The sequence below is a fragment of the Ictidomys tridecemlineatus genome, chromosome 16 (assembly GCF_052094955.1).
Source record: "Ictidomys tridecemlineatus isolate mIctTri1 chromosome 16, mIctTri1.hap1, whole genome shotgun sequence".
In the NCBI taxonomy this organism is placed as follows: domain Eukaryota; kingdom Metazoa; phylum Chordata; class Mammalia; order Rodentia; family Sciuridae; genus Ictidomys; species Ictidomys tridecemlineatus.
Window position 1 is genome coordinate 46,353,518 of NC_135492.1, and position 23,032 is coordinate 46,376,549.

At 39.8% G+C, this 23,032-nt stretch overlaps 1 protein-coding gene across 1 annotated transcript in view; it reads right to left on the minus strand.

The window, feature by feature from the left end:
- Positions 1-882: 882 nt before the first annotated feature.
- Positions 883-23,032, minus strand: part of Lrrn1 (leucine rich repeat neuronal 1) — a 37,959-nt gene continuing 15,809 nt past the window's right edge. The window contains exon 2 of the mRNA XM_013361020.4: positions 883-4,158. Coding sequence (XP_013216474.1) covers positions 1,742-3,892 — 2,151 coding nt within the window. The 5' untranslated portion in view covers positions 3,893-4,158 and the 3' untranslated portion in view covers positions 883-1,741. The remainder of the gene's footprint in view (positions 4,159-23,032) is intronic.

Here is a 23,032-nt window from a genome sequence, read left to right on the forward strand (position 1 = left end):
CCTCACTCCTGATGTGTCCGTGTCAGAGCTGCCATCTGGGATAGCCTTTCTTTATGTCTCTGCCGTGTCCATTTCAATTTTCAAATGGCACTTTTGTCCTCTACCTAAGCTTTCACATTCCCTCCCCGTCTCCTCCCTTCCTGGCCTTCCTCCTAAACCTAGCTCCTGTTCTCAGCTTCACACTGGCGTTTCCTGGGTGATCTTGACACACTCAACTCAGCCCAACTATATATGTGTGTATTATGATTTGGATGAAAAATGTCCACCGTACAGAAATTGTTCTGTTTTCTCTCCATCATTTACTTGTCTCAGCAGATATTGCCACACTGATTCACAGATTCGTGTGAGTCTAAGCATATAGATGGCTGTTAAGACGGATTCAGAAATACACTAGAAAGAGTCCATGGCTCCATGCTTCACACTTGGATGGAGAATGTGGAGACTGTAAAAAATAAATCAGGTCTTAACCCTTACAGAAAAGGAATGACAAATCCAAAGTACCCGTGTGTGTGTGTGTGTGTGTGTGTGTGTGTGTGTGTGTGTGTGTGTGAGAGAGAGAGAGAGAGAGAGAGAGAGAGAGAGAGAGAGAGAGAGATTGAGATTATTTAGGTATGCATGGCATATAGTAATACAGCTTCTTTCTTTAATATGAACACCCTCCCATTTGATTCTGGTCAGTAATATTTAAAATATAGAAACACTTCTCCTTAGAATATCTGAATTAAAATAGTTATTTCTTCCTGTACAAAAAGAATTCAAAACATTTTAGGGCCTAGCTTTTTAAGAGACATCATGTGACAGCTGATTTATTTCATTTGTTGTTTCATGGATGTGAAAAATATATCATTACCACTGTGGCTGGTAAGAACTATAAACGATACGTTATTGCAAGTGTTCTAAAAAATCAGAACAAAACTAATTTATTATAGTTCCGTCTTCATTTGTACACCACAGGTTGGCGAGTTCAACACAACAAAATTATCTCTTCTTTTAAAAGTGTCTACTAAAGATAAAAAGAATAAGGTAACAATTAACATGTAGTTTGTTACATTAAAAAATCTGATATACATATTTCTATTGCCTGTTAGCTTTTTCTAAGCCTCTTTAACTATTACAAAAAAAAAGAGGAAAAAATGAAAGAGAAGTGGTCTTTGAAAGGCAAACATTCAATTCAGTTGATACAACATTACAGTACAGTCAACTAAAGTCATTCAAGGAAGGTAGCGAGTCTAGTCAGCTTCTTGGGTTAAAGTCTGTAAACCAGATTGCTACAAAAGGTTCGATGCTGCTTCAAAACTGTATATTAATTACCTTTTTTTTTGGAGGATGCGGAACTTCCTACTGATGGCTTCAGAAGAAGGGGTCATGCTATTGGTCAAAGCACAGGGGAACCCCGACCTGTCATTAATCATTTTATTGAGCACTGTAGTTAGGATAGCATTATTGAGTTTAGCACAACAACTAAAATAAAATAATAATAATAATAATAATATAATAATAATAATCATAATAATGATAAGAATAAAAACCAAACACAAACTGGAAGCCGAGAGTTGCTGCCAGCCGTGTGGAACCCTTGCGATACGCTATACTAAAAAAATTTGAAATATCCACCTGTCCTCTCCACTCTGCCACAAACTAGCAAAGTCAAAAATACAAAAGTCTTCAACTGGTTACTTTTGCAGAATAAAGCAAAAACGTCTTTGTGCTCCTTACTACCAGAAGCAAAATATCCACTGAGTTACCACATGTAGTAGCTTCTGGATGTGTCAACCTGGGTTGGCTTGGCCTCTGCCGAACCGTCCTTGTCTTTCTCGCTGTCACCGTCCCAGAGGTTAATGAGTGGTGGGTACAGCTCGTTCAGGGGGATGGAAGAGGTTTTTTGCATATACTTTTTCAGGGAATGGTGGTAGTTTTTCCTCTTAAATCTCTTGGCGATGTACACAGCCATGGATGCGAGGCTAATGACGGCGAACATGGACCCCATGACGGCGGCGAGGGCCGTGCTGGTTTCTTGGTCAGAGATGTCCAGGGCAAAGGCAGCAGTTTTGGTTGTGACGTTGACGCACGACTTTTGAGTCTGCTGGTGAATGTTGGACACGGTGAGGCATACTTCATAATCGGTAGAAGGCTGCAGATGGGTCAGGTTGTATTCATGAACGTCGACCGGGACCCTGGCCGTGTAGGTGATGTGGGGGTTGTCGATCTTCATGGTGGCCGACGACCATTTTAAATTTGATGTCATGACATTGGAGTTGACCTTCCAAGACACTAAGATGGAATGAGATTCCGTCTGCTTGACATAGATTTTCAGCACCTGGGTACCATCCAGAAGGGTTCCGTTGACCTTGATGGCGGCCACCCGTGTGTCTGCCCCTTGGACATTCTGGGCAACACACGTGTATCTTCCTGAGTCTTCGATCTGTATATTAGCTATTTCCAAGGTACCTTCACTGCTTAGCTTGTATTTTTCCGAAAGGGTATCCACCGTTATTTTATTTCCAATGGGAGTGACCCAGTAAATTTCAGGTTCGGGCTCAGCCATGGCCCGACAGTCTAGAAAAACTGTAGTGCCAATCTCCATGTTTAAATGATTTGGGAATGTGTCGTGAGAGATCATTGGCAGGCACTGTTCACTTGAATCCTGGATTAAAACTTCCTTCACCTGCTGCCCTCTGTATTCGGGGGGCATGGCGCAGAACATGGATAAGGGCTCCATGAAGCGGATGTTGGTTTTGTTGGAGTTAATCCAGTGGATGACACAGTCACACCTCAAGGGATTGCTGTGGATACTGATCTCCCGCAGATTGGGAAGGGACTCTACCGTCTTTTGGTAAACAGCATTCAAAGCATTGTTGTTCAGCATCAAGCTCTCCAGGGCGGGAACGCTCCGGAAAGCCAAGCGGTGGATGTAAGACAATTTGGGGTTATTGGTGGCTTCTAGCTTTGTGAGTTCTGGTAGGTTATCCAGGGCATAGCGGTCCACGGAAACAAGTTCCCCCATATTGTTTATCCCTAGTTCTTTTAACCGGAGCATGTTTTTGAAGTCCCCTTCTTGGATTTTGTGGATGGGATTTTTGTTGAGGTCTAAGAATTTCAAATTGGGGACTTTTTGCAGGGCGAGTTGAGGGACTTTGACCAGTTTGTTATCATAAAAAGACAGGCTCTCGAGGCTATCCAGGCCCACCAAGGCGTTTCCGGGGATATCTGTGAGATACATTCCTGCCAAAACTAAGCTTCTCAAGTTTGAGAGGGGTTTAAAGTTCATATCCAAAATTCCAATCACAGGGTTTTCCCCAATCATCAGGATTTCCAGGTTAGGTGTCGAATCAAACCAGCGACTATCAATGACCTTCAACTTGTTGGAATTCAGGTGGAGCCTTAGAAGATTTTTTAAGCCTGCAAAGGCGTTAGCAGAGATAGTGCTGATCTGGTTGTGGTTGATGTAGAGTTCCTGGAGGTTGCTGAGGTCTTGCAGACAGTAATCAGTCATCTCTGTGATCTGATTTTCCTCCAAATGCAGAGTAGTGAGCTGAGTCAAGTTCGCCAGCCCTACCTCCTTAATATTGGTAAAGTTGTTTTGGGAGAAATCTAGCTCAGTCAAGTTGAACAGCTGTTGAAGCTCATCTACCGTCTTGGCGATGTTATTGCTCTGTAAGAGAAGCACTTGCGTGTCGCTAGAAAGGTTGCTAGGAATCCTCGTGAGGCGGAGATCATTACAGTCGACGGTGGTGGCTTCTCTGTAGGTGGACTGCGGGGTAAACCAAGGACGAATTTCACAGACGCAGAGTTGTGGACACTCACTATTCTGTATGGAAGACTCCGTGAAGGAGGTCACTAGCAAGCCCAGCACCAGTTGGCAAGCGGCTGCTACCAGGCTCACCCCAGCCATGCTGGCTTGCCGAACAAGCTCAAGTCTCAGCCCTGGGGAGTGAGTTTTAACAAAATGGGAACTCTATCTGTTGACACGGAGCAGAAAATGTAAACATTCGAGCAGTCTCGGTTGAGATGTACAGAATGCCAGAGTCCAAAGGGATGATGTTCTGGACTTTTCAAAAGGCAGGAAGCAATTTGGAGTCTTTCAGCTGTGTCTCTCCATTCCAGGCATGCGCACAGCTTCTCATCCGAGTGACTTCAGCCAAGAGTCTGGAACTGTGTCTGAAAAGTAGATTAGGAAAGGTGTTATGCTTGTTCCACTACTTTCTGCATTAGAGCCTTCCTTTTATTTACTAAAAAGGCATAGTCACTTACAATTCTAATAAGAAGAAATGTTTAAATGCATTCAAATAGGCAAATAAGCTTTAAAACATCAGGATACTCACTATATCCCTCTTACTATACTAAAAGCAGTTAATGTTCCTTCACTTTTACAATTGGGAGTGCATGTACTACTGGACCAAATTGTTAAACACACACACACACACACACACACACACACACACACACACACACATACACACACACACACACACACACACACTGATTCAGAATACCTAGAAAAGCTTGTAGATGTCATTTCTTTTAAAATAAAAGATGACTTTAGAAATTGCATATATTTATGGCTCTAAAAAGCAAAAAATATCATCCCTACTAAAAGCAAAATACAAATAGCAGTTTATTAGAGACTTGGTGCATTTTTAATTATTTACAGTTTAATTAATACCTCATTTGTTTCCAGAAATTTTCGTTTTTAAGTGGTACATTCTGTGGAAAGGCACCAGCCAAAGCTTTTCTAGATCTATTTATTTATTTATTTATTTATTTATTTATTTTTAAAGAGAGAGAGAGAATTTTTTAATATTTATTTTTTAGTTTTCGGCGGACACAACATATTTGTTTATATGTGGTGCTGAGGATCGAACCCGGGCCGCACACATGCCAGGTGAGTGGCTACGGCTTGAGCCACATCCCCAGCCCAGAGATCAATTTATTTTTATGCAAAAAGTTAACTTAACACAACTATGGAAGGAAAATATTAGTTTTTTTTTAACATTCTAAAAGTCACATCTGATCGTGACTGAGTAAATAAAAAGAAACTCTGTGGTCCCATACTACTAGTTTTCATTAAAAACACAAATATTGAGCCAAGGGTGGTGGTGCATGCTTGAAATCCCAGTGGCTCAGAAAGCTGAGGCAAGAGGACTTCAAGTTTGAGACCAGCTTCTGCGATTTAGCAAGATCCTATCTCAAAAATCAGAACATAATAAAAAAAGGGGGCTGAAGATATAGTTCAGTGGTAGAGCAGACGTAGGTTCAATCCCCAGACCATCCTATGCAAAAACAAACAAAAAACAAAAAATCCTCCATAAATATTCCATTTATACATAAAAATATTATCTCAGGTGCACAGTTTCATTAATCTCATGAAAATGTCACTGGCCATATGATATCTGTGGACCATAAATATTGACATTACTCAATATTTTGAAGTTTTAGTTTCTTCAATTTATACAATAGGGTTGATCATAAAAATACCTCTCTCATAGGATTACTGAGAGAATTAAAGAATCTATGTCAAGCTTTTAGCACGGTGACTGGCACATAGTAAATGCTCACTGAAGTTAACTACATTCATTATTTATTACCGTATTATTGTATCTTATCCATTTTGGTTTTTAGGTAAGTAGTAATTGTCAGAGGACAAGTAAGAGTAGAAAAGCCAAGGACACATGATCTATTGACCATCATCTATAGGTTTAATAAGATCTTCTGAGATCAGATATATATGCTGACTGGCTTATAAAGATGATATTACTGGTTGATGGTTCCAGTTTTCTGGATTCTATTCAGATATAAAAAGCTATTATGGATTTCATGTTAGTCTTGTTTTCCTAAGATTCGGCCCATTACTTGCTAATTATTAAAAGTAGGGTTATATATGTTTCCTTATACTTCTCTTCTCATAATCAACTTCAGCTTTGAGTACTGAGGGAACTTCAGTGACTAGTGGTTTCTAGAAATTCAATAAGACAGTGCATATAATGTGCTTCAAGCCTGGTGTTCAACACATAGTGGACTCTCACTTCACTTTAGCATTTCATGTTATATCGGTTTACTTTTAAAATCATAGTTATCCTTGTGATTGCCCAAAAAGTGTAATAATACAAAGAGTGAGCACTGAAAGATATATCCTACAAACTTTTTGTTGCTTTATGGAATATAGAAACCATGTTCCTGGTCTCACAAGATAAAATCACTCAATCCAGGTTCTGGCAAGTGTGAGGTAAGATGAATGGTTAGCAGGATGTTGGAAGCTTGCTGATTTCTGGGAAAGAAATACATTTGGGATTCCTGTCCCTCCATCTTACCCCAAATACTTTGCCATTTATTGTGCATTTGCAAAACTTCTCAATATACAATTACCCAATTCTGACTTGTATGGGGAAATGCTACAAAATGAAGACATACCTCAGAGAATAACATTTTCCAAATACCATTAACTCCACAAATTTATTCCACTCTTGTTTCTATTTAGACTAACCACAGAACAAGTACAAGGGCCAAGGTAAACATGAAGAAAATTTCTGTTACAGGTTATTCTTCAATCTTCATTTGAAACAGAAAGCCAAAAGAAAAAAAATCTATCTTTCATAACTCTAAGATGGAATTTCAACTAATTTTTATGTTTCAATTGAATTTAAGGAAATGTATCAGGAATTAAGATATGTATTAAAGTTGTTGTATGAGAGACTCCCCCAAAGAGTTTATTGCTATTGAAAAATAGCTTTTGTGGTGCGGTAGCTTGAATACCATGGGCATTGCTCCATTATAGTTTAAATGCTATGATTTGAGATGATTACATTGAAATATTCAAATTCGTCTTTCATACATACACACACCTCAACAAACCAACCAAAGAACTACAGAAGCCCAGAATGTCAGCTCTCCCGTCAAATGCAAAAGAAAGGCATTCTGTTCTCCTAAACCTGAATTTGATTCCTTTGGAAACAGAGAATGACCATACATAATACAAAAGGAGGTGCTGAAGACACACAGATCAGCGAGTCTTTTCTGTTCCGAAAACCCAGAAATAAACCCTTTCCTATATTGATCTTTGTTAAGATTATGTTTGACGAGGCTGCCAAGACGACAGAATGGGGAAAGGACAGTCTTTTCAATCAACTCTGTTGGGAAAACTGTAGATGCACATGCAGAAGGATGAAAGGGACCTGTAACTTACATATAAAAACTAATTCAAGATGCATTAAAGACCTAAAAATCCTAAAAGAAAACGTAAGGGAAGAACATCACAACACAGGATTTGGCAAAGATATTTTGGACATGATATCAAAAACATGAACAACAAAAAGCCAACAAATGGGCTAATTTCAAACTTAGGACTATGTCTGCACAACAAAGTGAGACGGTGAGATCCAGAGAAAGATGTTTTCAAATCCTATCTCTGGTAAGGGGATGATGGCCAGGATGTATTAGGAGGTCAACAGCGATGAAATAACAATGTAAATAAAAATGGGGGAAGGACTTTAAAATACACAATTCCCAAAGAAGATACACACATGTCCAATAAGCATATAAAAAAATGTTCAACGTTGCCAATTATAAGAGAAATGCATGGCCTAGGATGGTCGCACATGCCTATAATCCCAGCAACTCACTGAGGCAGGAGGATTGCAAGTTGAAGGTCAGCCTGGGCAATTTAGCAAGACCCAGAGAAGCTTAGTGAGACCCTGTCTCAAAATTTATTAAAAAACAATTTAAATGGTTGAGTTTATATCTCAGTGGTAAAGTGCCCCTGGGTTCAATCCCATATCAAAGGAGAGAGAGAAATGCACATTAAAAAAAACCTCAGTGAGTTATCATCGTATATCAGAATGGCCACCATCATAAGAATAAATTTTTTTTATTGGTTGTTCAAAACATTACAAAACTCTTGACATATCATATTTCATACATTAGATTCAAGTGGGTTATGAACTCCCATTTTTACCCCAAATACAGATTGCAGAATCACATCCATTACACATCCACATTCTTACATAACACCATATTAGTAACTGTTGTATAAATTTAATAAATGTTGGCAAGGATAGAGAAATTGGAACCCTTGTGCAGTGTTCTGCATGTGAAATGGTGAAACTATTCTGGAAAACAATATGGAGGTTTCTCAAAAAAATCACCATATGATCCAGCAATCCCACTTTTGGTTATATATCCAAAGTAATTCAAGGCAAGACTCCAAAGTGAGATTCACCACCTGCCATGTTCATTGCAACGTTCGTTATTCACAATAACCATGAAGGGGAAAGCCACCCAGATTTCCATCCCTAGATGAATGAATAAAGAAAATGTGGTATATAGAGTTGGCCCTCGGTTTCCATGGGGATACCCAAATCTGCAGATCCCACTAACTGTGTGTGAAGACACTCAGGCAAAAAAAAAAAAAAAAAAAAAAATCATGTCTATAGGACACATGTATAGATGTTGTTTTCTTGTAATTAACATTACAGTATAACAACTATTTACAGAAAATTTATATTGCATTAGGAAGTATATGTAATCTAGAGATGACTTTCAAGTATACAGGAAGATGTGCATAGATTATATGCAAACATTGCACCAATATATATTTGTGGATTTTGGTATCTGAGAGGATGTCCCTAAGAAACAATTTCATCAAGATACTGAGGGACAAATACATATATTATGTATACATAGTATATATTATATTTATTATATTATGCACACACACACTTTTTAAGAAAGAAGGAAATCTTGTTGTGTGCTAGCTATGATATGGATGAATCCTGAGGACATTATGAAATAAGCTGGTCACAGCAGGACATAGACTGTACGATTCCATTCTCACAAAGGATCTAGTTGTCAAAATCATAGAAAGTAAATAAAAATTGAGGTTGCCAAGAGTTGAAGGGAGAGGGAATTACTGTCTAATGGGTGTAGAGTTTTCAGTTTTGAAAGGTGAAAAAGTTCTAGACATCTGCTGCACAGAATACACTTAACATAATTGAATTACAAACTTAAAAATCAGAGATGGTGAAATTAATATCATGCATTTTTTTAACCGCAGTAAAAAGGTAAATCCATTATGATTCAGGCCAACGTTTATCACCCATACAAATTAATTATCCTAAATACTGCAACAAATGAAAAATGGCTGGCATTGATTTTTTTTAAAAAAAGTAAAATGGCTTTTTTCGAGGGCTGACTGGCTAAATCTGTCCAATGTGAAAATAAAATGTCCTGCTAATTAGCAGAATGATGTTCCACAAACAAGTCTGGCAGTTTAAAGAAACAATCCCTTCAATAACAAACCATGGTTTTAAAGGCCCAGAATTGGCAAGGGACACATTTCAAAAGAGGCCCACAATTATACAATTACATTAGATGCTTCTCTTTTTTTCCAGCCAGATATGTTTGGGACACTCTGCTCTGAATATAAAATTTCCAAAGGAGAGGGAATGCGTGCTCATCACCATCAATGAACTTGGCTCTCACTCTGGCTTTCCCCACAGACTTGTTTCAGATGGGGTGTTAGTTTAACAAAATCAGGACACTTGATAGGACTTCAGGCTGGGGTCTGTGTGCATGAAATTCTTATGGAGTTGGGCAAAAAGAAATATGCATTTATCATGACATGATGGTTTTGTGAATTCTTGTTACCATTAAAAAAAAAAAAAATCAGGCAGCTCTGGGATTGCAGAATAAACTCTCCCAGAGGAAACAGTTTGGTGATCTGAATCCAAACTCTGATTTATTGGATGGGTTATCTTGTGCAAACTACTTAAATTCTTTGCATCTCATTTTTCATAGCTAAAAATAAGGACAATTATAACTTCTTAATCCATGAAAATTATGATAATAAAAGCAACCTATGTGAAAGTAATCAGCTTAGGGCCTGGGAAAGAGACCGGCCCGTAGTGGACACTCAAATGTTTTTTAAATCTCTGGAAGTTCATCAGGGTTGTGGTTACATGGCATTCTCACCCTGCTGTTGGAAGGTAATGAATGAGCAAATCTCCTTAAGGCTCTTGGGCACAGCAGGTGTTTGGGAGAGTCATTATTATTACTTATCTTTTCCATTATGTTTTCAACTAGTATTATTAGAATTAATAGGGTTAGAAATCCAGAGACCAAATACTGCATCAGAGTCCAACTAAGAACCTAAGTGAGCAAGCAAATTATATGGGCACAGATCTTGGGCTAAGGGTGTAGCACATTGCCTGCCTTGTATGTGTGAGGCCCTGGGTTCAATCCCCAGTACTGGGGAGGGAAAATAAAACAGAACAGTAAAACAGAACAAAACCCCACAAAACTCCAACCTCATAGACAGTGTAGTCACAACAATGAAGAACCTAATTTTTTATCTAATGAAGAAAAATGCCTTCTTAAGTCATTTACTTTTATACACATGCACAAATTTATAGTAGGTGGAAAATGTTCTGAAAAGTCATTCTTTGAGCTCTCTTAGTCTCCAAATAGACCCAGGACTAATGCAGCATTCAAATTGGATTGTTTTCTTTTGGGGGGCGGGGAATGATTTCAATGATGTCGAAGTGGGATTTTGTTCAACCCAGTTTTACTCCTGGCCTTATAAGGATTTAAAAAACAAATGCATAAGCTCAGCCCAAGCTCTCCCTGTAGCCATTCCCCTCAAGGGCAACACAGAACTAGACAGGACTCTGTGGACTGACCTTGTGCTTGAGGGCCACCCTGACTTCTGCAGGTACAAGTGCTGATTGTTAGTGCTTGCAGGGACCTTAAGCCTTTTGAAGCAGGAGGACAGCTTAGTGTTAAGAGTAGCTTCTGGAGAGACAGAACTGGTTTCAAATTCCGCTCTGTGACCTTGGGCAAGTAATTGAAACTTTCTGAGTCTCAATTTCCTTTTTTTTTTTTTTTTTTTTGGATAATGGAGATCATAAAACCTACTTTGCAAGAGTGGTGAGAGAATTAGAATGAGATATTAAATGTGAAGATTTTGGCAGAGGGCCTGGCACACAGCAAGTGCCCAAAAGATGTTAGCTGTTATTATTTACAGGTTTGATGTCTCATATTGAATCTGGGTCTCTTTTATGGGTATTGAGAATAAAAGGAAGTACTGGGTAGTTGAAATCTGTGGAGATTGCCTTTTGTGGCACAATCAGCTACAAGCTCTGAACCTAAATGTTGGTGGCTGCTGCAGGTGGAGCCAGAGATTCTTTACGGAGGGCAGGTTTTATTTCCTGTGGGAGGTCAAGAAGGCCTTGCGAATGCATCCCAAGCACTGAATCTGCACAGGCTATTCTTTAAGGCATTAGTTTCTCTGACTTTCGTCTGGCCTTCGACCCTGACTCTTGATTTCTTTGTCTAACCATTTCCCAAAATTATATTCCTGGCTCACAAATCATCCAAAGCAAACACCCTGTTGGGTGTGTTCGTGATGCCAGATGGAAGTTCGTATGGGAAAACAGTCTCCATAATGCATTAAGGAAACAATCAAGTGCATCCCTTTGCAAGGACACACGGGAGCTGTTCCTGACAGGTCACCCAGTTCATCAGTAAGCTTCAAACCCATGCACCTGAGGCCACGCAGCAGCCAGGATGTCCACCCGGGAAGGGAGTCTTAATTTTGGCTTCACCCCAAACTTTCTGGGTGACCTTGAACAAGTCCTGCAACTTGGTGTCCTCTTTTACTTATTTCAAAGTAAATGGGTTGAGAGGGAAAGGAGTCCTGGCTTCCCAGACCAAAAGGAAGCTCAAGAAGTCATCTTCTCTACACATTGCCCAGGTGTCTCACACTCAGTGCCTTCAAGCCAGGTTAGTCAAGGTAGTTCAGGCTAACACAGCAGGAGGCAGAGGTCACGGTAAAAGCCGGAGACCGCATGTGCTCCAAAAGGCAGCCAGGAATGTTGAGCTGTGCAGAGCAAAGAAAACCCCAGCTGCCTTCTGAAGTCTTTAGAGCCCGTGGCCACAGTTTGCAACCTCTGAATTATATAATTATACCTCTGGATTATATAACGCGATCGCCTATAATGCTGAGCTAAAGGGAAAATTTGATAGCTAGGTGCTTAGATGTGAATTTTAAATATCATTGGCAAATACTCCATAGGTGTAAACCTATAATTACGAACTCAGTTCATTAAGGTGTGGATCTTTGCTCTGAAGAAAACTTCATTAGTGCTTTTCTTAAAAAAAAAAAAAAAAAAAAAAAGCATCACATTTACAAAATTCATTTTACTCTCCTTGCTTTTGGAAGACCTATTTTTAAAAGCAGACAGAACCTTAGAGGATCCCTAGGTGATCCAAACTGACCCAGTTAACTGGCAGAGAAACAAAATAAATCTCAAGGGCTTTCATCCCCAAAGTTCATCATTTCCTAATCCCATTTTCAATTTTTGTAGTGGCTTTTTTTTTTTTTTCTGGGTCCCAAAGAAAAATTGGATTGTCTTTTCCCTTGTTTCACTATCTTCAAGCTGTATTGGTTATTATCATTATTATTTAATAGAGACTCCCCAATTCTCTGCTGTGCCGGGGTAGGATAAATGTCCCAGTGTGCGAAGAGGGTGGACAACAAGTGATCTTTTGATTCCTGCTCGCTTGCTTTCCTTCCTCTTTCAGGCCAGGGCAAATCCATCACGCCGCAGGTGCAGTCTCGGCCAGCATCTCCGGGAAAAGCCCAAAGGCGCAGCTGGTCTCCAAGCTGAGCATAAAAAACGGGGGTCACCATTCATTTAGCTCCCAAGAGGAACTGGGCATGGCCAGCACATTAGCCCTTTCAGAGGGGTTTGGCCAGGCATGGTAAACGGGGCAGGGCTGGACTGCATAGACTGAGGAATTACCAAAGAAAATTTAAAAAAAATAAAAAGAAAAAAGAAAGAAAAAGAAAATGAAAAGCCAAAAGCCCCGCACCCCAGCTGGCACGAATCCAAATCCAAGTAGTTGGCTTGGTGTGGTTGGGGAGAGCGCCTGTGGAAGAACCCCCCGGGGAATAGGGCCAACCTCAGACTCTGATGGGGCTTCTACTGATCCCAGGCAAGCAGGCTAGCCTTCCTGTGAAATGTACCAAAGCCCACAGGTGGAGAAGATGGAGAGACGACCGGACACATGGAAAACAACCTCTCATTTAGCAGAGGACACCTCCGGAGAGCTGAGGTCAGACATTTGGAGGCCCACCTTGACTCCATTCCCAGTCTCGACCACATTTTATTCCTTACAGAACCCCATGCTGCTTCACTGACCCCAGGGTAACCTTAAATCTGTATTCTTTATCATTTAGGTAGAGTTGCAAACTCTGAAGGGCTATTGGATTCCCTTAATCAACCATTTATTATGGCCTAGGAAAACATTCAGGATAGGGATAGGACAGTAGCTTGCTTTCTTGTAATAACCTCCATCCTGACCTTTGTTTAGACAAATCAGGGGTAGGGTAGGGAGCTCAATCAGTCCTGCTCGTGGCCAAATTATTCCAAAAAATTAGTCAACTCAGCTAAATAATGTTCATTGATTTTTTTTTTTTTTAACATGGCAGTGAATTGATCATAAGGGTTGATCTGTTCTACATAAGCCCGGCCAAACTGCGAGTTTAATTTGCAAAATGCATAAATTAACTTTTTTTTTTCAATTTGGTGATAGATCATGTGTTGCAAACTGTATAAGGATATAGAAACTCAAGTGAAAGAAGTGGAAAGAGGATTTGAAAAATGAGTAGGCGTTGGAAGCTGGCACTCAAGATAGGAGAGGCCTCGTGAATCCTCATAATAACAATAACAACATGGACGGGGAGCACACTTCCATAGCTGACTTAAATAGAAGACTTTCTACGCATTAATCACGAGACGGCGGGCCCTTACATGCAAAGAGTTTCAAGTATTTGCTAGGGTTTGGAACAGGTTTGTGCCACCAAAGGGTTGTGTGTTACTAGCTTAATCCAGGGGTGCTGACGTTGGAAGGTGATGTAGCACATTTAGGAGATGAGGCCAAGTGAGAGGTTCTTAGGTCACTGGGGACACTGACCTCAGATGGGAGCACTGGCCTCCTGGACTTGTCATTAAAGCCTGAGTTTGACCCCTCGTCCTGCTTCCCACCTTGCTGTGTGGTCTCTTACTCCTGCATGCTCTGCCACCATTGTGATCCACCATGTAGAGGCTGAGCCAAGGAGGCCACCTAATGTTGGACTCTCAGCCTCCAAAATTGGGAACTAAATCAATCTCTTTTCTTTATAAAGGGGTTTCTGTGAGAGCAACAACAACAACAACAACAAAATGGATTGGCCTAGTATAATCGTCCCTATTTTCCAGAGTGGTCAAGTCACTAAGTGAACTAGTAAATCCTAGAATATAGGACCCACGCCCTACCTCTGAATCCTGTTTGGTTCTCAGGTTGTTTGAGAAACATTTTGTGGCAGAGACTGGAATACTGGACCAAGAGTTAGGGGACCCAAGTCCTTACTTCTAGTGATGCCTCTATGTCAGGGCACACAAACCTAAGATGATGATGTGGAAGAGTCTAGAAACTGAATGCTTCTTTCTCAGATTTCTATTCTTAAAGACACCCATGTAAGCAGGACTCCTTGTGACTGGGAGCAAAACTCCTGTTCCTGGCTTCTTAAGAGGAATCATGATCATGTTTGTGTGTGTTTTTTAAGGCACAAGTCTCAAGAAGCAGGCAGAGCAGGGTCTATATCCTGGAAGCAGGATTCAAACTGAGTAATCCTAACCCTGGGACCCAATATCTAAACTTCACCTCCTACAGGTCACGCGATTCTCCAAAGAACCCCTGGGTTTGAGTCAGGTGAATGGAACTATCATCTTAAAGCATCAGAAATGGGGATAGGCTGCCTAGGATCATCTGTAGCTCCTGAAGGCAATACATATTCTTAACAAATCACAGTCAAAACCTAGGGATGAGTCATCTGTTTACAAAATAGTTTGGTTACCTCAGAGACACCTTCTATCCCTAGAGTAGATTTCTAGAGTACTAGAAAGATTTTTTTTTTTTTTTTTTTAAGCAAAGGCAGTTTAGTTGTCATGGAACCTTATAGGAGGGTATGGCACCAAGACAGACTGATGCACAAAGCACTTCCCCATGCATGATTTTCTTGCAAGGAGTAGTGTTCCAAGTTAAATCCTTCACCAAACCAAACCAAACAAAGAGGAATGAAAAAGGAAAAAAAAAAAAACAAATAAAAAAAGAAGAAGAAATTAAAAAAACTACCCAAACATTTATTTATATATCCATCTCGGCTATTCTGGATGCCAAGATATGAACAGTAAACTAAGGGAATTAAGCAGGTAGACCAAGAAAAGCAGGAAGAAATTGTTTTGAAAAAATGGAGAATTTTTTCCAATTTTTTGTTGGTACACGTAATGGTGGGATTCATCGTTATACATTCATATGTGCACAATGGTATAACAATATAATTTTGGCCAATGTCATTCCCCTTTCCCTCTCCTCCTGTTTCTTGTACTCTAATGATCTCCCTACAGTTTTCATGAGATCCACCCCCACCACCTTTCTTTCCTTTCTCCTCTCTAGCTTCCCCATCTGAGAGAAAACATATGGCCTTTGACTTTCTGAATTTGGCTGACTTTTCCGAACATAATGCTCCCAAGTAATGACAGAGTATTTTCTAACCTTGTAGACACCTCCCATTTTCTTCATCATAACATTCACTGCAGAGTAGTTCTGGCTGAGCAGTAGTTGCAAAAATAATAGGAATTAATACTCATTAAGCTCTATTATGCAGCATGCACTACACCGAGCTTTACATGATTTTTTTTTTCTTAATGGTACCGGTATGTTTCTTATCTTAATGGAGATTTAGAAAATTGAAATAATGGCTGAAGTCTAGAACCAGTACAGTGGTGGAAGTCCTATGTGAATTCAGACATCGGAGGCCAGAGCCCAAATTGTACCCCTGTTCTTTCCCAACTTGCCCATGCAGGTAAGAGTCCTTGCCAACATTTCAAGCTGTCCACATGAGCTTGAGTCTCATGAAATAAGCACTGTGCTTCTGTCTTGTTCACAATGAGTCACCCCAGGGCCGGTGCCGGGCCTGACATCTACTAGTGGGCACTCAAAAAGGAAGCAAATAATGGAACCATTAAAATGTGCTTTCCAGGTCTCTAAAATAAACAAATGTTTCAGCCTGCAAATATTCACAGTCTTGCCGTGTCTCTTCTGCATTTGCAGTGATATAAACCCTGAGCTCTTAAAAGCCTTACTCTTAAAAAAAAAAAAAATTATCCTTGAAATTTAGCATTAATCTGCTCTGCATCCATACTAATATCTGATATTGAGTCAAACCTACTCTCGGATCCATCCTTTTCTCTAGGATGCTGAAGATCTCTGCTGAAATCTGGAGTTAGTCTACATTATAAGAGATCCAATAAGATGGCACTGAATGAATCAGATGAGTTTAAAAGATCCCCATTAACTGTTCCCTGTCATGGGGCCAGGAAGACCAGACCCTGCCCTTAAAGAGGTTATCTCCTTATGGGGTGACAATGAGACAAGTACCCAAGTGACTGTAAAAGAAGACACATGACCGAAGGGTGGACAGGAAGGAGACATGAGAGCTGCCCACCTGTGCTGCTCTCCAGTAGGACAGGAAGGTTCTGGCCCCACGCTCTCAGTGCATTAGATCTTCAGTGGCCCCTTCATACTTGAAATGTGGCTGGTGGGAGCAGAAACGGAATCTTCACAAATTTTTTTTTTTTTTAATTTCAATTAAATCCAAAGAGCCAGATGTGACCAGGAGCTATCGTGTCAGGCCGCACAGCCAGAGATCTCCACACACACCACTGTTCTTCATTAACACAGGGATCTTTAGAGGAATGCAGATTCTTGTGCCTCGTGGAGATTTTGATGAATTAGGTCTGAGATGGGGTCTGGGAGAATATGTATATTTTTAGAAGTTCCACAGAGGGCTGCAATGCAGACCAAGTTGAAAAACTCCAGACTTCATCCATCCTGGTGGGGCCATACCTGCCGCCACTCACAAGCTCAGAGGGCCTTAGCAGGCAGGTCGGCTGGGGCCTGGTGACTGCAAAGACATAGCTACACTTGGCTTTGTCCTAAGCCACTGTGTTTCCAGTCTCCACTCAGAGGTGCCCTAACCTCTGTGCTCACATAAAATAACCGAGGCCTACGGTTCAGCTTTATTTATCTTAGTAGGCGCTGCAGTGAACACGGTGACTACTCTGCAAGGGCTCAGGGGACAGTCGCTGAAACAAACAAAGCATAAGATAAGAGAGACTCAGTCTCATTTACTGGGCTTCTCTCTGCTACCCCAGAGAGGACAAAGACTGCTGGAAACTGGTGTGTGAACGTTGGGAGCACAAAACAGCAGATCAGGAAAACCAATGTACTCTTGGAAATGAACCAACTGAATTAGAAGAAAACCCATGAAGAATTCTTTTGCCCAGATTCTCAGGATGAGGCCAACAAAAATTTTCATCAGAATAGAGCTCTTATGTTCAAGTCAAGGATCATAGCATTCCTTGCTATGGTATTTCAAAGTAATAATTGGCCAAGAGCACTCAGCATAGAAAATAACCTAAACAAAAAAATGTGTAACCCTCTGCCAAATGCCATGGTTTTTATTTCCTAAAGGAAAGGCTGATGTTCAGAAATTAAGAGTTTTGGAGGCCGGGTGCTGTAGTGTATGCCTGTAATCCCAGGGGCTTGGGAGGCTGAGACAAGAGGATCCTGAGTTCAAAGCCAGCCTCAGCAAAAGTGAGGCACTAAGCAACTCAGTGAGACCCTGTCTCTAAATAAAATACAAAATAGGGCTGGGGATGTGACTCAGTGGTGGAGTGCCCCTGAGTTTAATCCCTGGTACCCTGCCCCCTGCAAAAAAAAAAAAAAAAAAAAAAAAAGAGTTTTGGATGGAAAGTTTAGTGAGGGGGCCTAGCAAAATGCTGTGCATAGATTGGGCACCCAAAAATGGCAGCTTAGCCTTCTTAGGTGATGGTGCACCTATTTGTTTTTTGTGTTAGGCATTAAGAACATTTATCATTTCTGTATAATATCCTTGCACTGGATAATTGAAGAAGACACGAGATAAAAGTAATTCTAAAAACTAGCAGGGCACAGTATGTGTAAAATGCCTAGGACATTTAACTGAGAGTCCCATCATCTAGAACAAAGGGCTTATTTTCAATTGAATTGTGTCTTCCCCAAACTAGATATGTTCAAGTCCCAATCTCAAGGTCCTCAGCGGTGACCTTTGTTGGAAATCGGGTTGTTGCGGATGTAATTGAGTTAAGAGGAAGTCAGACTGGAGGAGGCTGGGCCCCTACTCAGTTAGGACTGGTGCTCTTAAAAGAATGGGGAAAAGGATTTGAAGACAGGTACACACACACACTAGGAGGCAGCCATGTGACAATGTAGGCAGAGACGGGAGTCAGATGTCTGTAAGCCAGACCACACCTGAGTTTGCCAGGAAATCCCCAGAAGTTACGAAGAGGCAAAGGATACCATCATCTAGAACTTCAAACCTCCACAACTGAATATTGCTTTAAGACACCCAGTTTGTGGTACTTTGTTATAGTATATTAAAACCAATAGTATATGGTTTTAATATACATATTAACTACTTTAAAATCATGTGAATGATTTTCCTGTACATGCTTACTTCATTAAATACTTACAGCACTGACTATCCTTACCCTTCTCCACACTGCACCCCTAACACTCCTAAGTGATTATGAAAGCAAGTTTTCTGCTCCCACTACCTACAAATCTTATGGGTAGAGATAGAGCTGTTTCTTAAATTCAAAAGCTGTGATAAATTCGATGATCTTTGCAGCTTCTTCTTTGAGGACCTAGCAAGCCAGACTAATAATTATTCATGAACTATCTCAGCTCTATGCCAAAATCATTTTTCCTCCAATGTTTTGAAACTCACACACCAGATATAGTTTGAAAAATTCTTGAACCTTTGGTTTTTTCAAATCCCTTTTAAACTTGAGATTCTATGATAGGCAAAGGAAGGAGGACAAGGGGGGCGGGGGAAAGACTTTTTTCTCTTGTTTAATTCACTGGTAAGATCAAGAAAGATTTTTTTTTTCTTTAAAAGAAATGAGCTTTCTGCATAGCTGGAATCATAAAGTAGCAATTTAACATTATTGAATTGAGAAACTGACAGGAAACTAAACAGAATAAAATATCAACCAACAACTAGGCTATTTTTATTGCCTCTTTTTAACACCAGCAAGTGCAATGATATAAAAACTACCATGAAATCAATTAATTTTAGTCTTTTACAGATCATTTTAATTCTCTTCTTGTAATATGTCTATATGAAATAATTGCTTTGTAATTAGCAGCATGATTAAATGTTAAATAAATGCTAAGTCTTTAGTTTGGCAGCCTTACTATGCCTAGAAGGCCCAGTTTCATGACTTATTTTTAAGTACTTCACAGCATATTTGCTTAGTGTCCTCACTTTGGACATGGATTTCACCGTTCTATGTTAATAAATTGCAGAGGAGCTGCTAGGTGCAATGGTTCTGGATTGTACACCCCACACCACAGATGCACCAATGAAAAAAACAGATTTGTCATGGCTGGTACCGAAAATGCCAGTGTGTAGGCTGCTAATACCAAGCCATAGATTCTTGGATGCTAACCAAGCTAAGCAATTCCATTAGACTCTATCAGATTTGATTTTGCTCCCAGACTCTTTTAAAGTTGAGTTTGTAATAGTGAAAATAACTCTCCTTATCAACATATGCCAAACACTTTCACATCTATTTCAGAAAACTCACTGCATTTTTCTTGGTTTGACTAGAGCCCCATGCTATTTTTTTATTATACTTTTAATCCAATAATAAAATTTATTAAGTATCTGACATTTTTACAACATTTTTTTTTTACTTAAAAAATTTAAAAAAAAATCCATGTCCTTAAGATGGAAGCCTATCTCTCTGATCTAGTGATATTTCTCTAAAGAATCTGACTGCTTGGAATTGGTCAATTAGAAGACTAAGTGCTGTTTAAACTTTAGACAAAGAAAATGTCAAGAACATATCCCTTCCACATTAAAATGTTCCTTTAAAATTTGAAGACAGAGAGGTAAAGTGTACATCTCTTTACCATAAAATTTCCTGCTAGTCAAGGTTAGCAGTATTCAGGTGAATGACAGAATGTGTCTGTTAACTTGCCAGAACTCGAGCACATTGAATGCTGTATGTTTTAAAAATCAAAATAAAGCCATCTGTCCCTGAACTCTTCAAATAAACTTGGTTTTAAATCCCTTTCCTAAACTATCTTTATAACTACTTATTCTAATAAGAACCTGAAGAACTTAATATTCTTAATCATTGCAAGAAAATAAAGTAAAAGGTATACCTGCCTGTAAGACTTGGACCCCCAGTGGCTCTACAGGGAAGGTCACTCTAACCAAAGACTAGGATGGAGAGCAGGTTATAGCACAAAAACTGTGGAAGGGGCTTTACTTATATTCTTGTAACACTAGGACTGAACACTGGCTGTCCAGGTTTTCCAGCTCACATATGGTGGAAGGACTTCTCATCCTTCATAATCACATGAGGCAATTCCCATAATAAACATGTTTTTCTATATCCATCCATCCATCCATCCATCCATCCATCCATCCATCCATCCATCCATCCATCCATCTATCCATCCGTCCATCCATCCTACCTTCCTGCCCACCTTCCTACCTACATACCTGCATATCTATCTGCCTACTCTGTTGGTTACGTTTTTTGAAGAACCATGACAAATGCACGTGACTTGTCAGAATCCCCATACCCATTAGGTGGAAGAGTTGAGGTTAAATCCAAGTTCACTGGACTCTGAAGTTAGGACCTTTTCTGTGATACCACCTGCCTCAGGGGTCTAATTGGATCTCCGTATTCCTGTGTGCCTTGCCACCTTCCTGAGCCCGTTCTTATGGTTAACCAAGGTTTGAGCCTATAGATTCGTTTTCTCTTATGTATCTAAGAGAATGCTAACTTTAATACCTACTTTCTTGCCTTTGATAAGGGTGTTATTTTTTAAGCATATTTTTCAAGTCATTGATAATGAGCTCATATTGGAATTGTTTTTTTTTTAATCTGAACCCTTGGTTATTAACTTATTTTCTTCTAATTTTCTCTTTTCTCCTAAAAGTAGACTCAAGGGGGGTGGGAATCTAGTTAATTAGGATTTCTGTTAATCAGGTTTTTAAATTGTTTTGGTAAATGACAATCCGGTGAACACTACCTCCCTGAATTTGAAGTGGTTTCTTATTATAGAGCCTCCTTGATGCCAGGGGGGGTCTCCTATCTTAGTATGCATTTGAAACTAATGGTCCAATACTCCAAAGTGCTCAGAGCGCTGATGACCCGCACACTATAAATCCACTGGTGCACATTAGTAGGATGGTCCTTAATTACACAGTTTAGGCCTTGTGTAATCAAATGGTGCCAGAGAACAGCTGATAACATTAAAATGCCAGCAGCCGTTATAAATCATAGTGCCTTGTATAGTTTCTCTTCAATTCATGTGTTTTATTAAGTTAAAAGCAAAAATAATTTTAGTGGAATAGCCATATTGTCATTCACAACCCTTAAAATATAAACTAATCCAAGGCTATTATGAGATCATCTTTATTCATACTTACCTTGGTTTTCAAATTGAAATAGTTCCATTTTGTACATTTAGTAAAGGAGTTATTTTTTTAATGAAACAATATAAAAGTTATCTCTTAGAAAGACTGACTAAATAAAAGGGTTCCTTCTCATCAGAACACAATTTGGAATAAACTGCAGATCTCTCTGTCCCTTTCTCTGCCATCATGGTGTATGCAGTCGGCTGTATACAGTCGGCTCCATTCCTTCCATGTTTTCTCTTGAAACTTTTGGGATCAAGCTATTCCCGGGTAAAGAAAGGAAAACTAAATGTCCCATCCCCCAGTAGATCTGCATGGAGCTGGTAATAAAATCAGGTCCAATTCTAAGAGGAGACATTGGGGAACCACCCAGTAGGATCTCTAAGGAATTGTGCATGAGATGGCACACAGATTTATGCTACATCAAGGTCACCGTCATCTTACCATAGCAAGCTGAAAACATCGCCACTATTTAAACAGTTGGACATGTTTTACCAGGAAAATGATTTTTCTCTTTGTTGTTATCCTCTGCGCTAGTAGGTTACTTCAGTAGTAAATATGTGAGATATTTTGTTTGGAAAGAAAGAGAATAAATTGCAGCATAATCTTCTCTATTTAGGACTAGCATGCACCTTAGAAGTTTTCTAAAGAATTTTAGGTTCAAGGGGACATAGATAAAAAATATATTGTAATGATGGCTTATTATTATTTAACGTTATATTTAAATGAGGACAACGACAACATAATTTGTAAACAAGACCAGAAAATAGGTTATCATCTTGGAGAATTATGCAACTTTCATAGTAAGCTTCAGTATCTTGGCATAAAATGTGAGCAAGTAGCTTATTTTCACTTCAGGGATTTTAAATCTCAAAAACCTAACTGGCACCTACATTAGCACAATATTTCTGGACTGATAAAGCCATCAACATGTGGCTGGTAATTAGGGTCTGAACTATTCCAAATGCCCACAGGAGTGATAGAAACGAAGGACAATAGTTTATGAGAAACTCTTCTGTGTGCTGTGCAAAAGGGGTGAGGGGGAGGTGGAGGTGGAAGAGCTGCTGTTACCCAGGTGGGGGGGAAGCCGCAGGCAAAGCTGCGATATCCAGAGCTAACTGTGAGCGTTGCTTTCCAAATGCAAGTTCAGAGGCGTCATGTTGGTAGTTTAAAACTGGTCCTGTCCTACAAACCAGGACTTGTTTTTGCAGAGCCAGATGTTAACCCCTTACCAGCTGCAGACCTGGAATAGCTACATGGTAGGAAGGGAACTACGTCACTTCCATGGGGTTCAAGTCTATGCCAAAAATAGAAATTAAGAGAGAAAGGTAGGAGTTGTTCAACATCCAGGGCCTTTCATGTTTCCCTAAAGAGTTTTCTCTCACTTCTTAATCTTGTCAAAGACCTGGAAGAAAACAGATGGCATATTCAAAAGGGAGCGAATAAAGAAAGGCT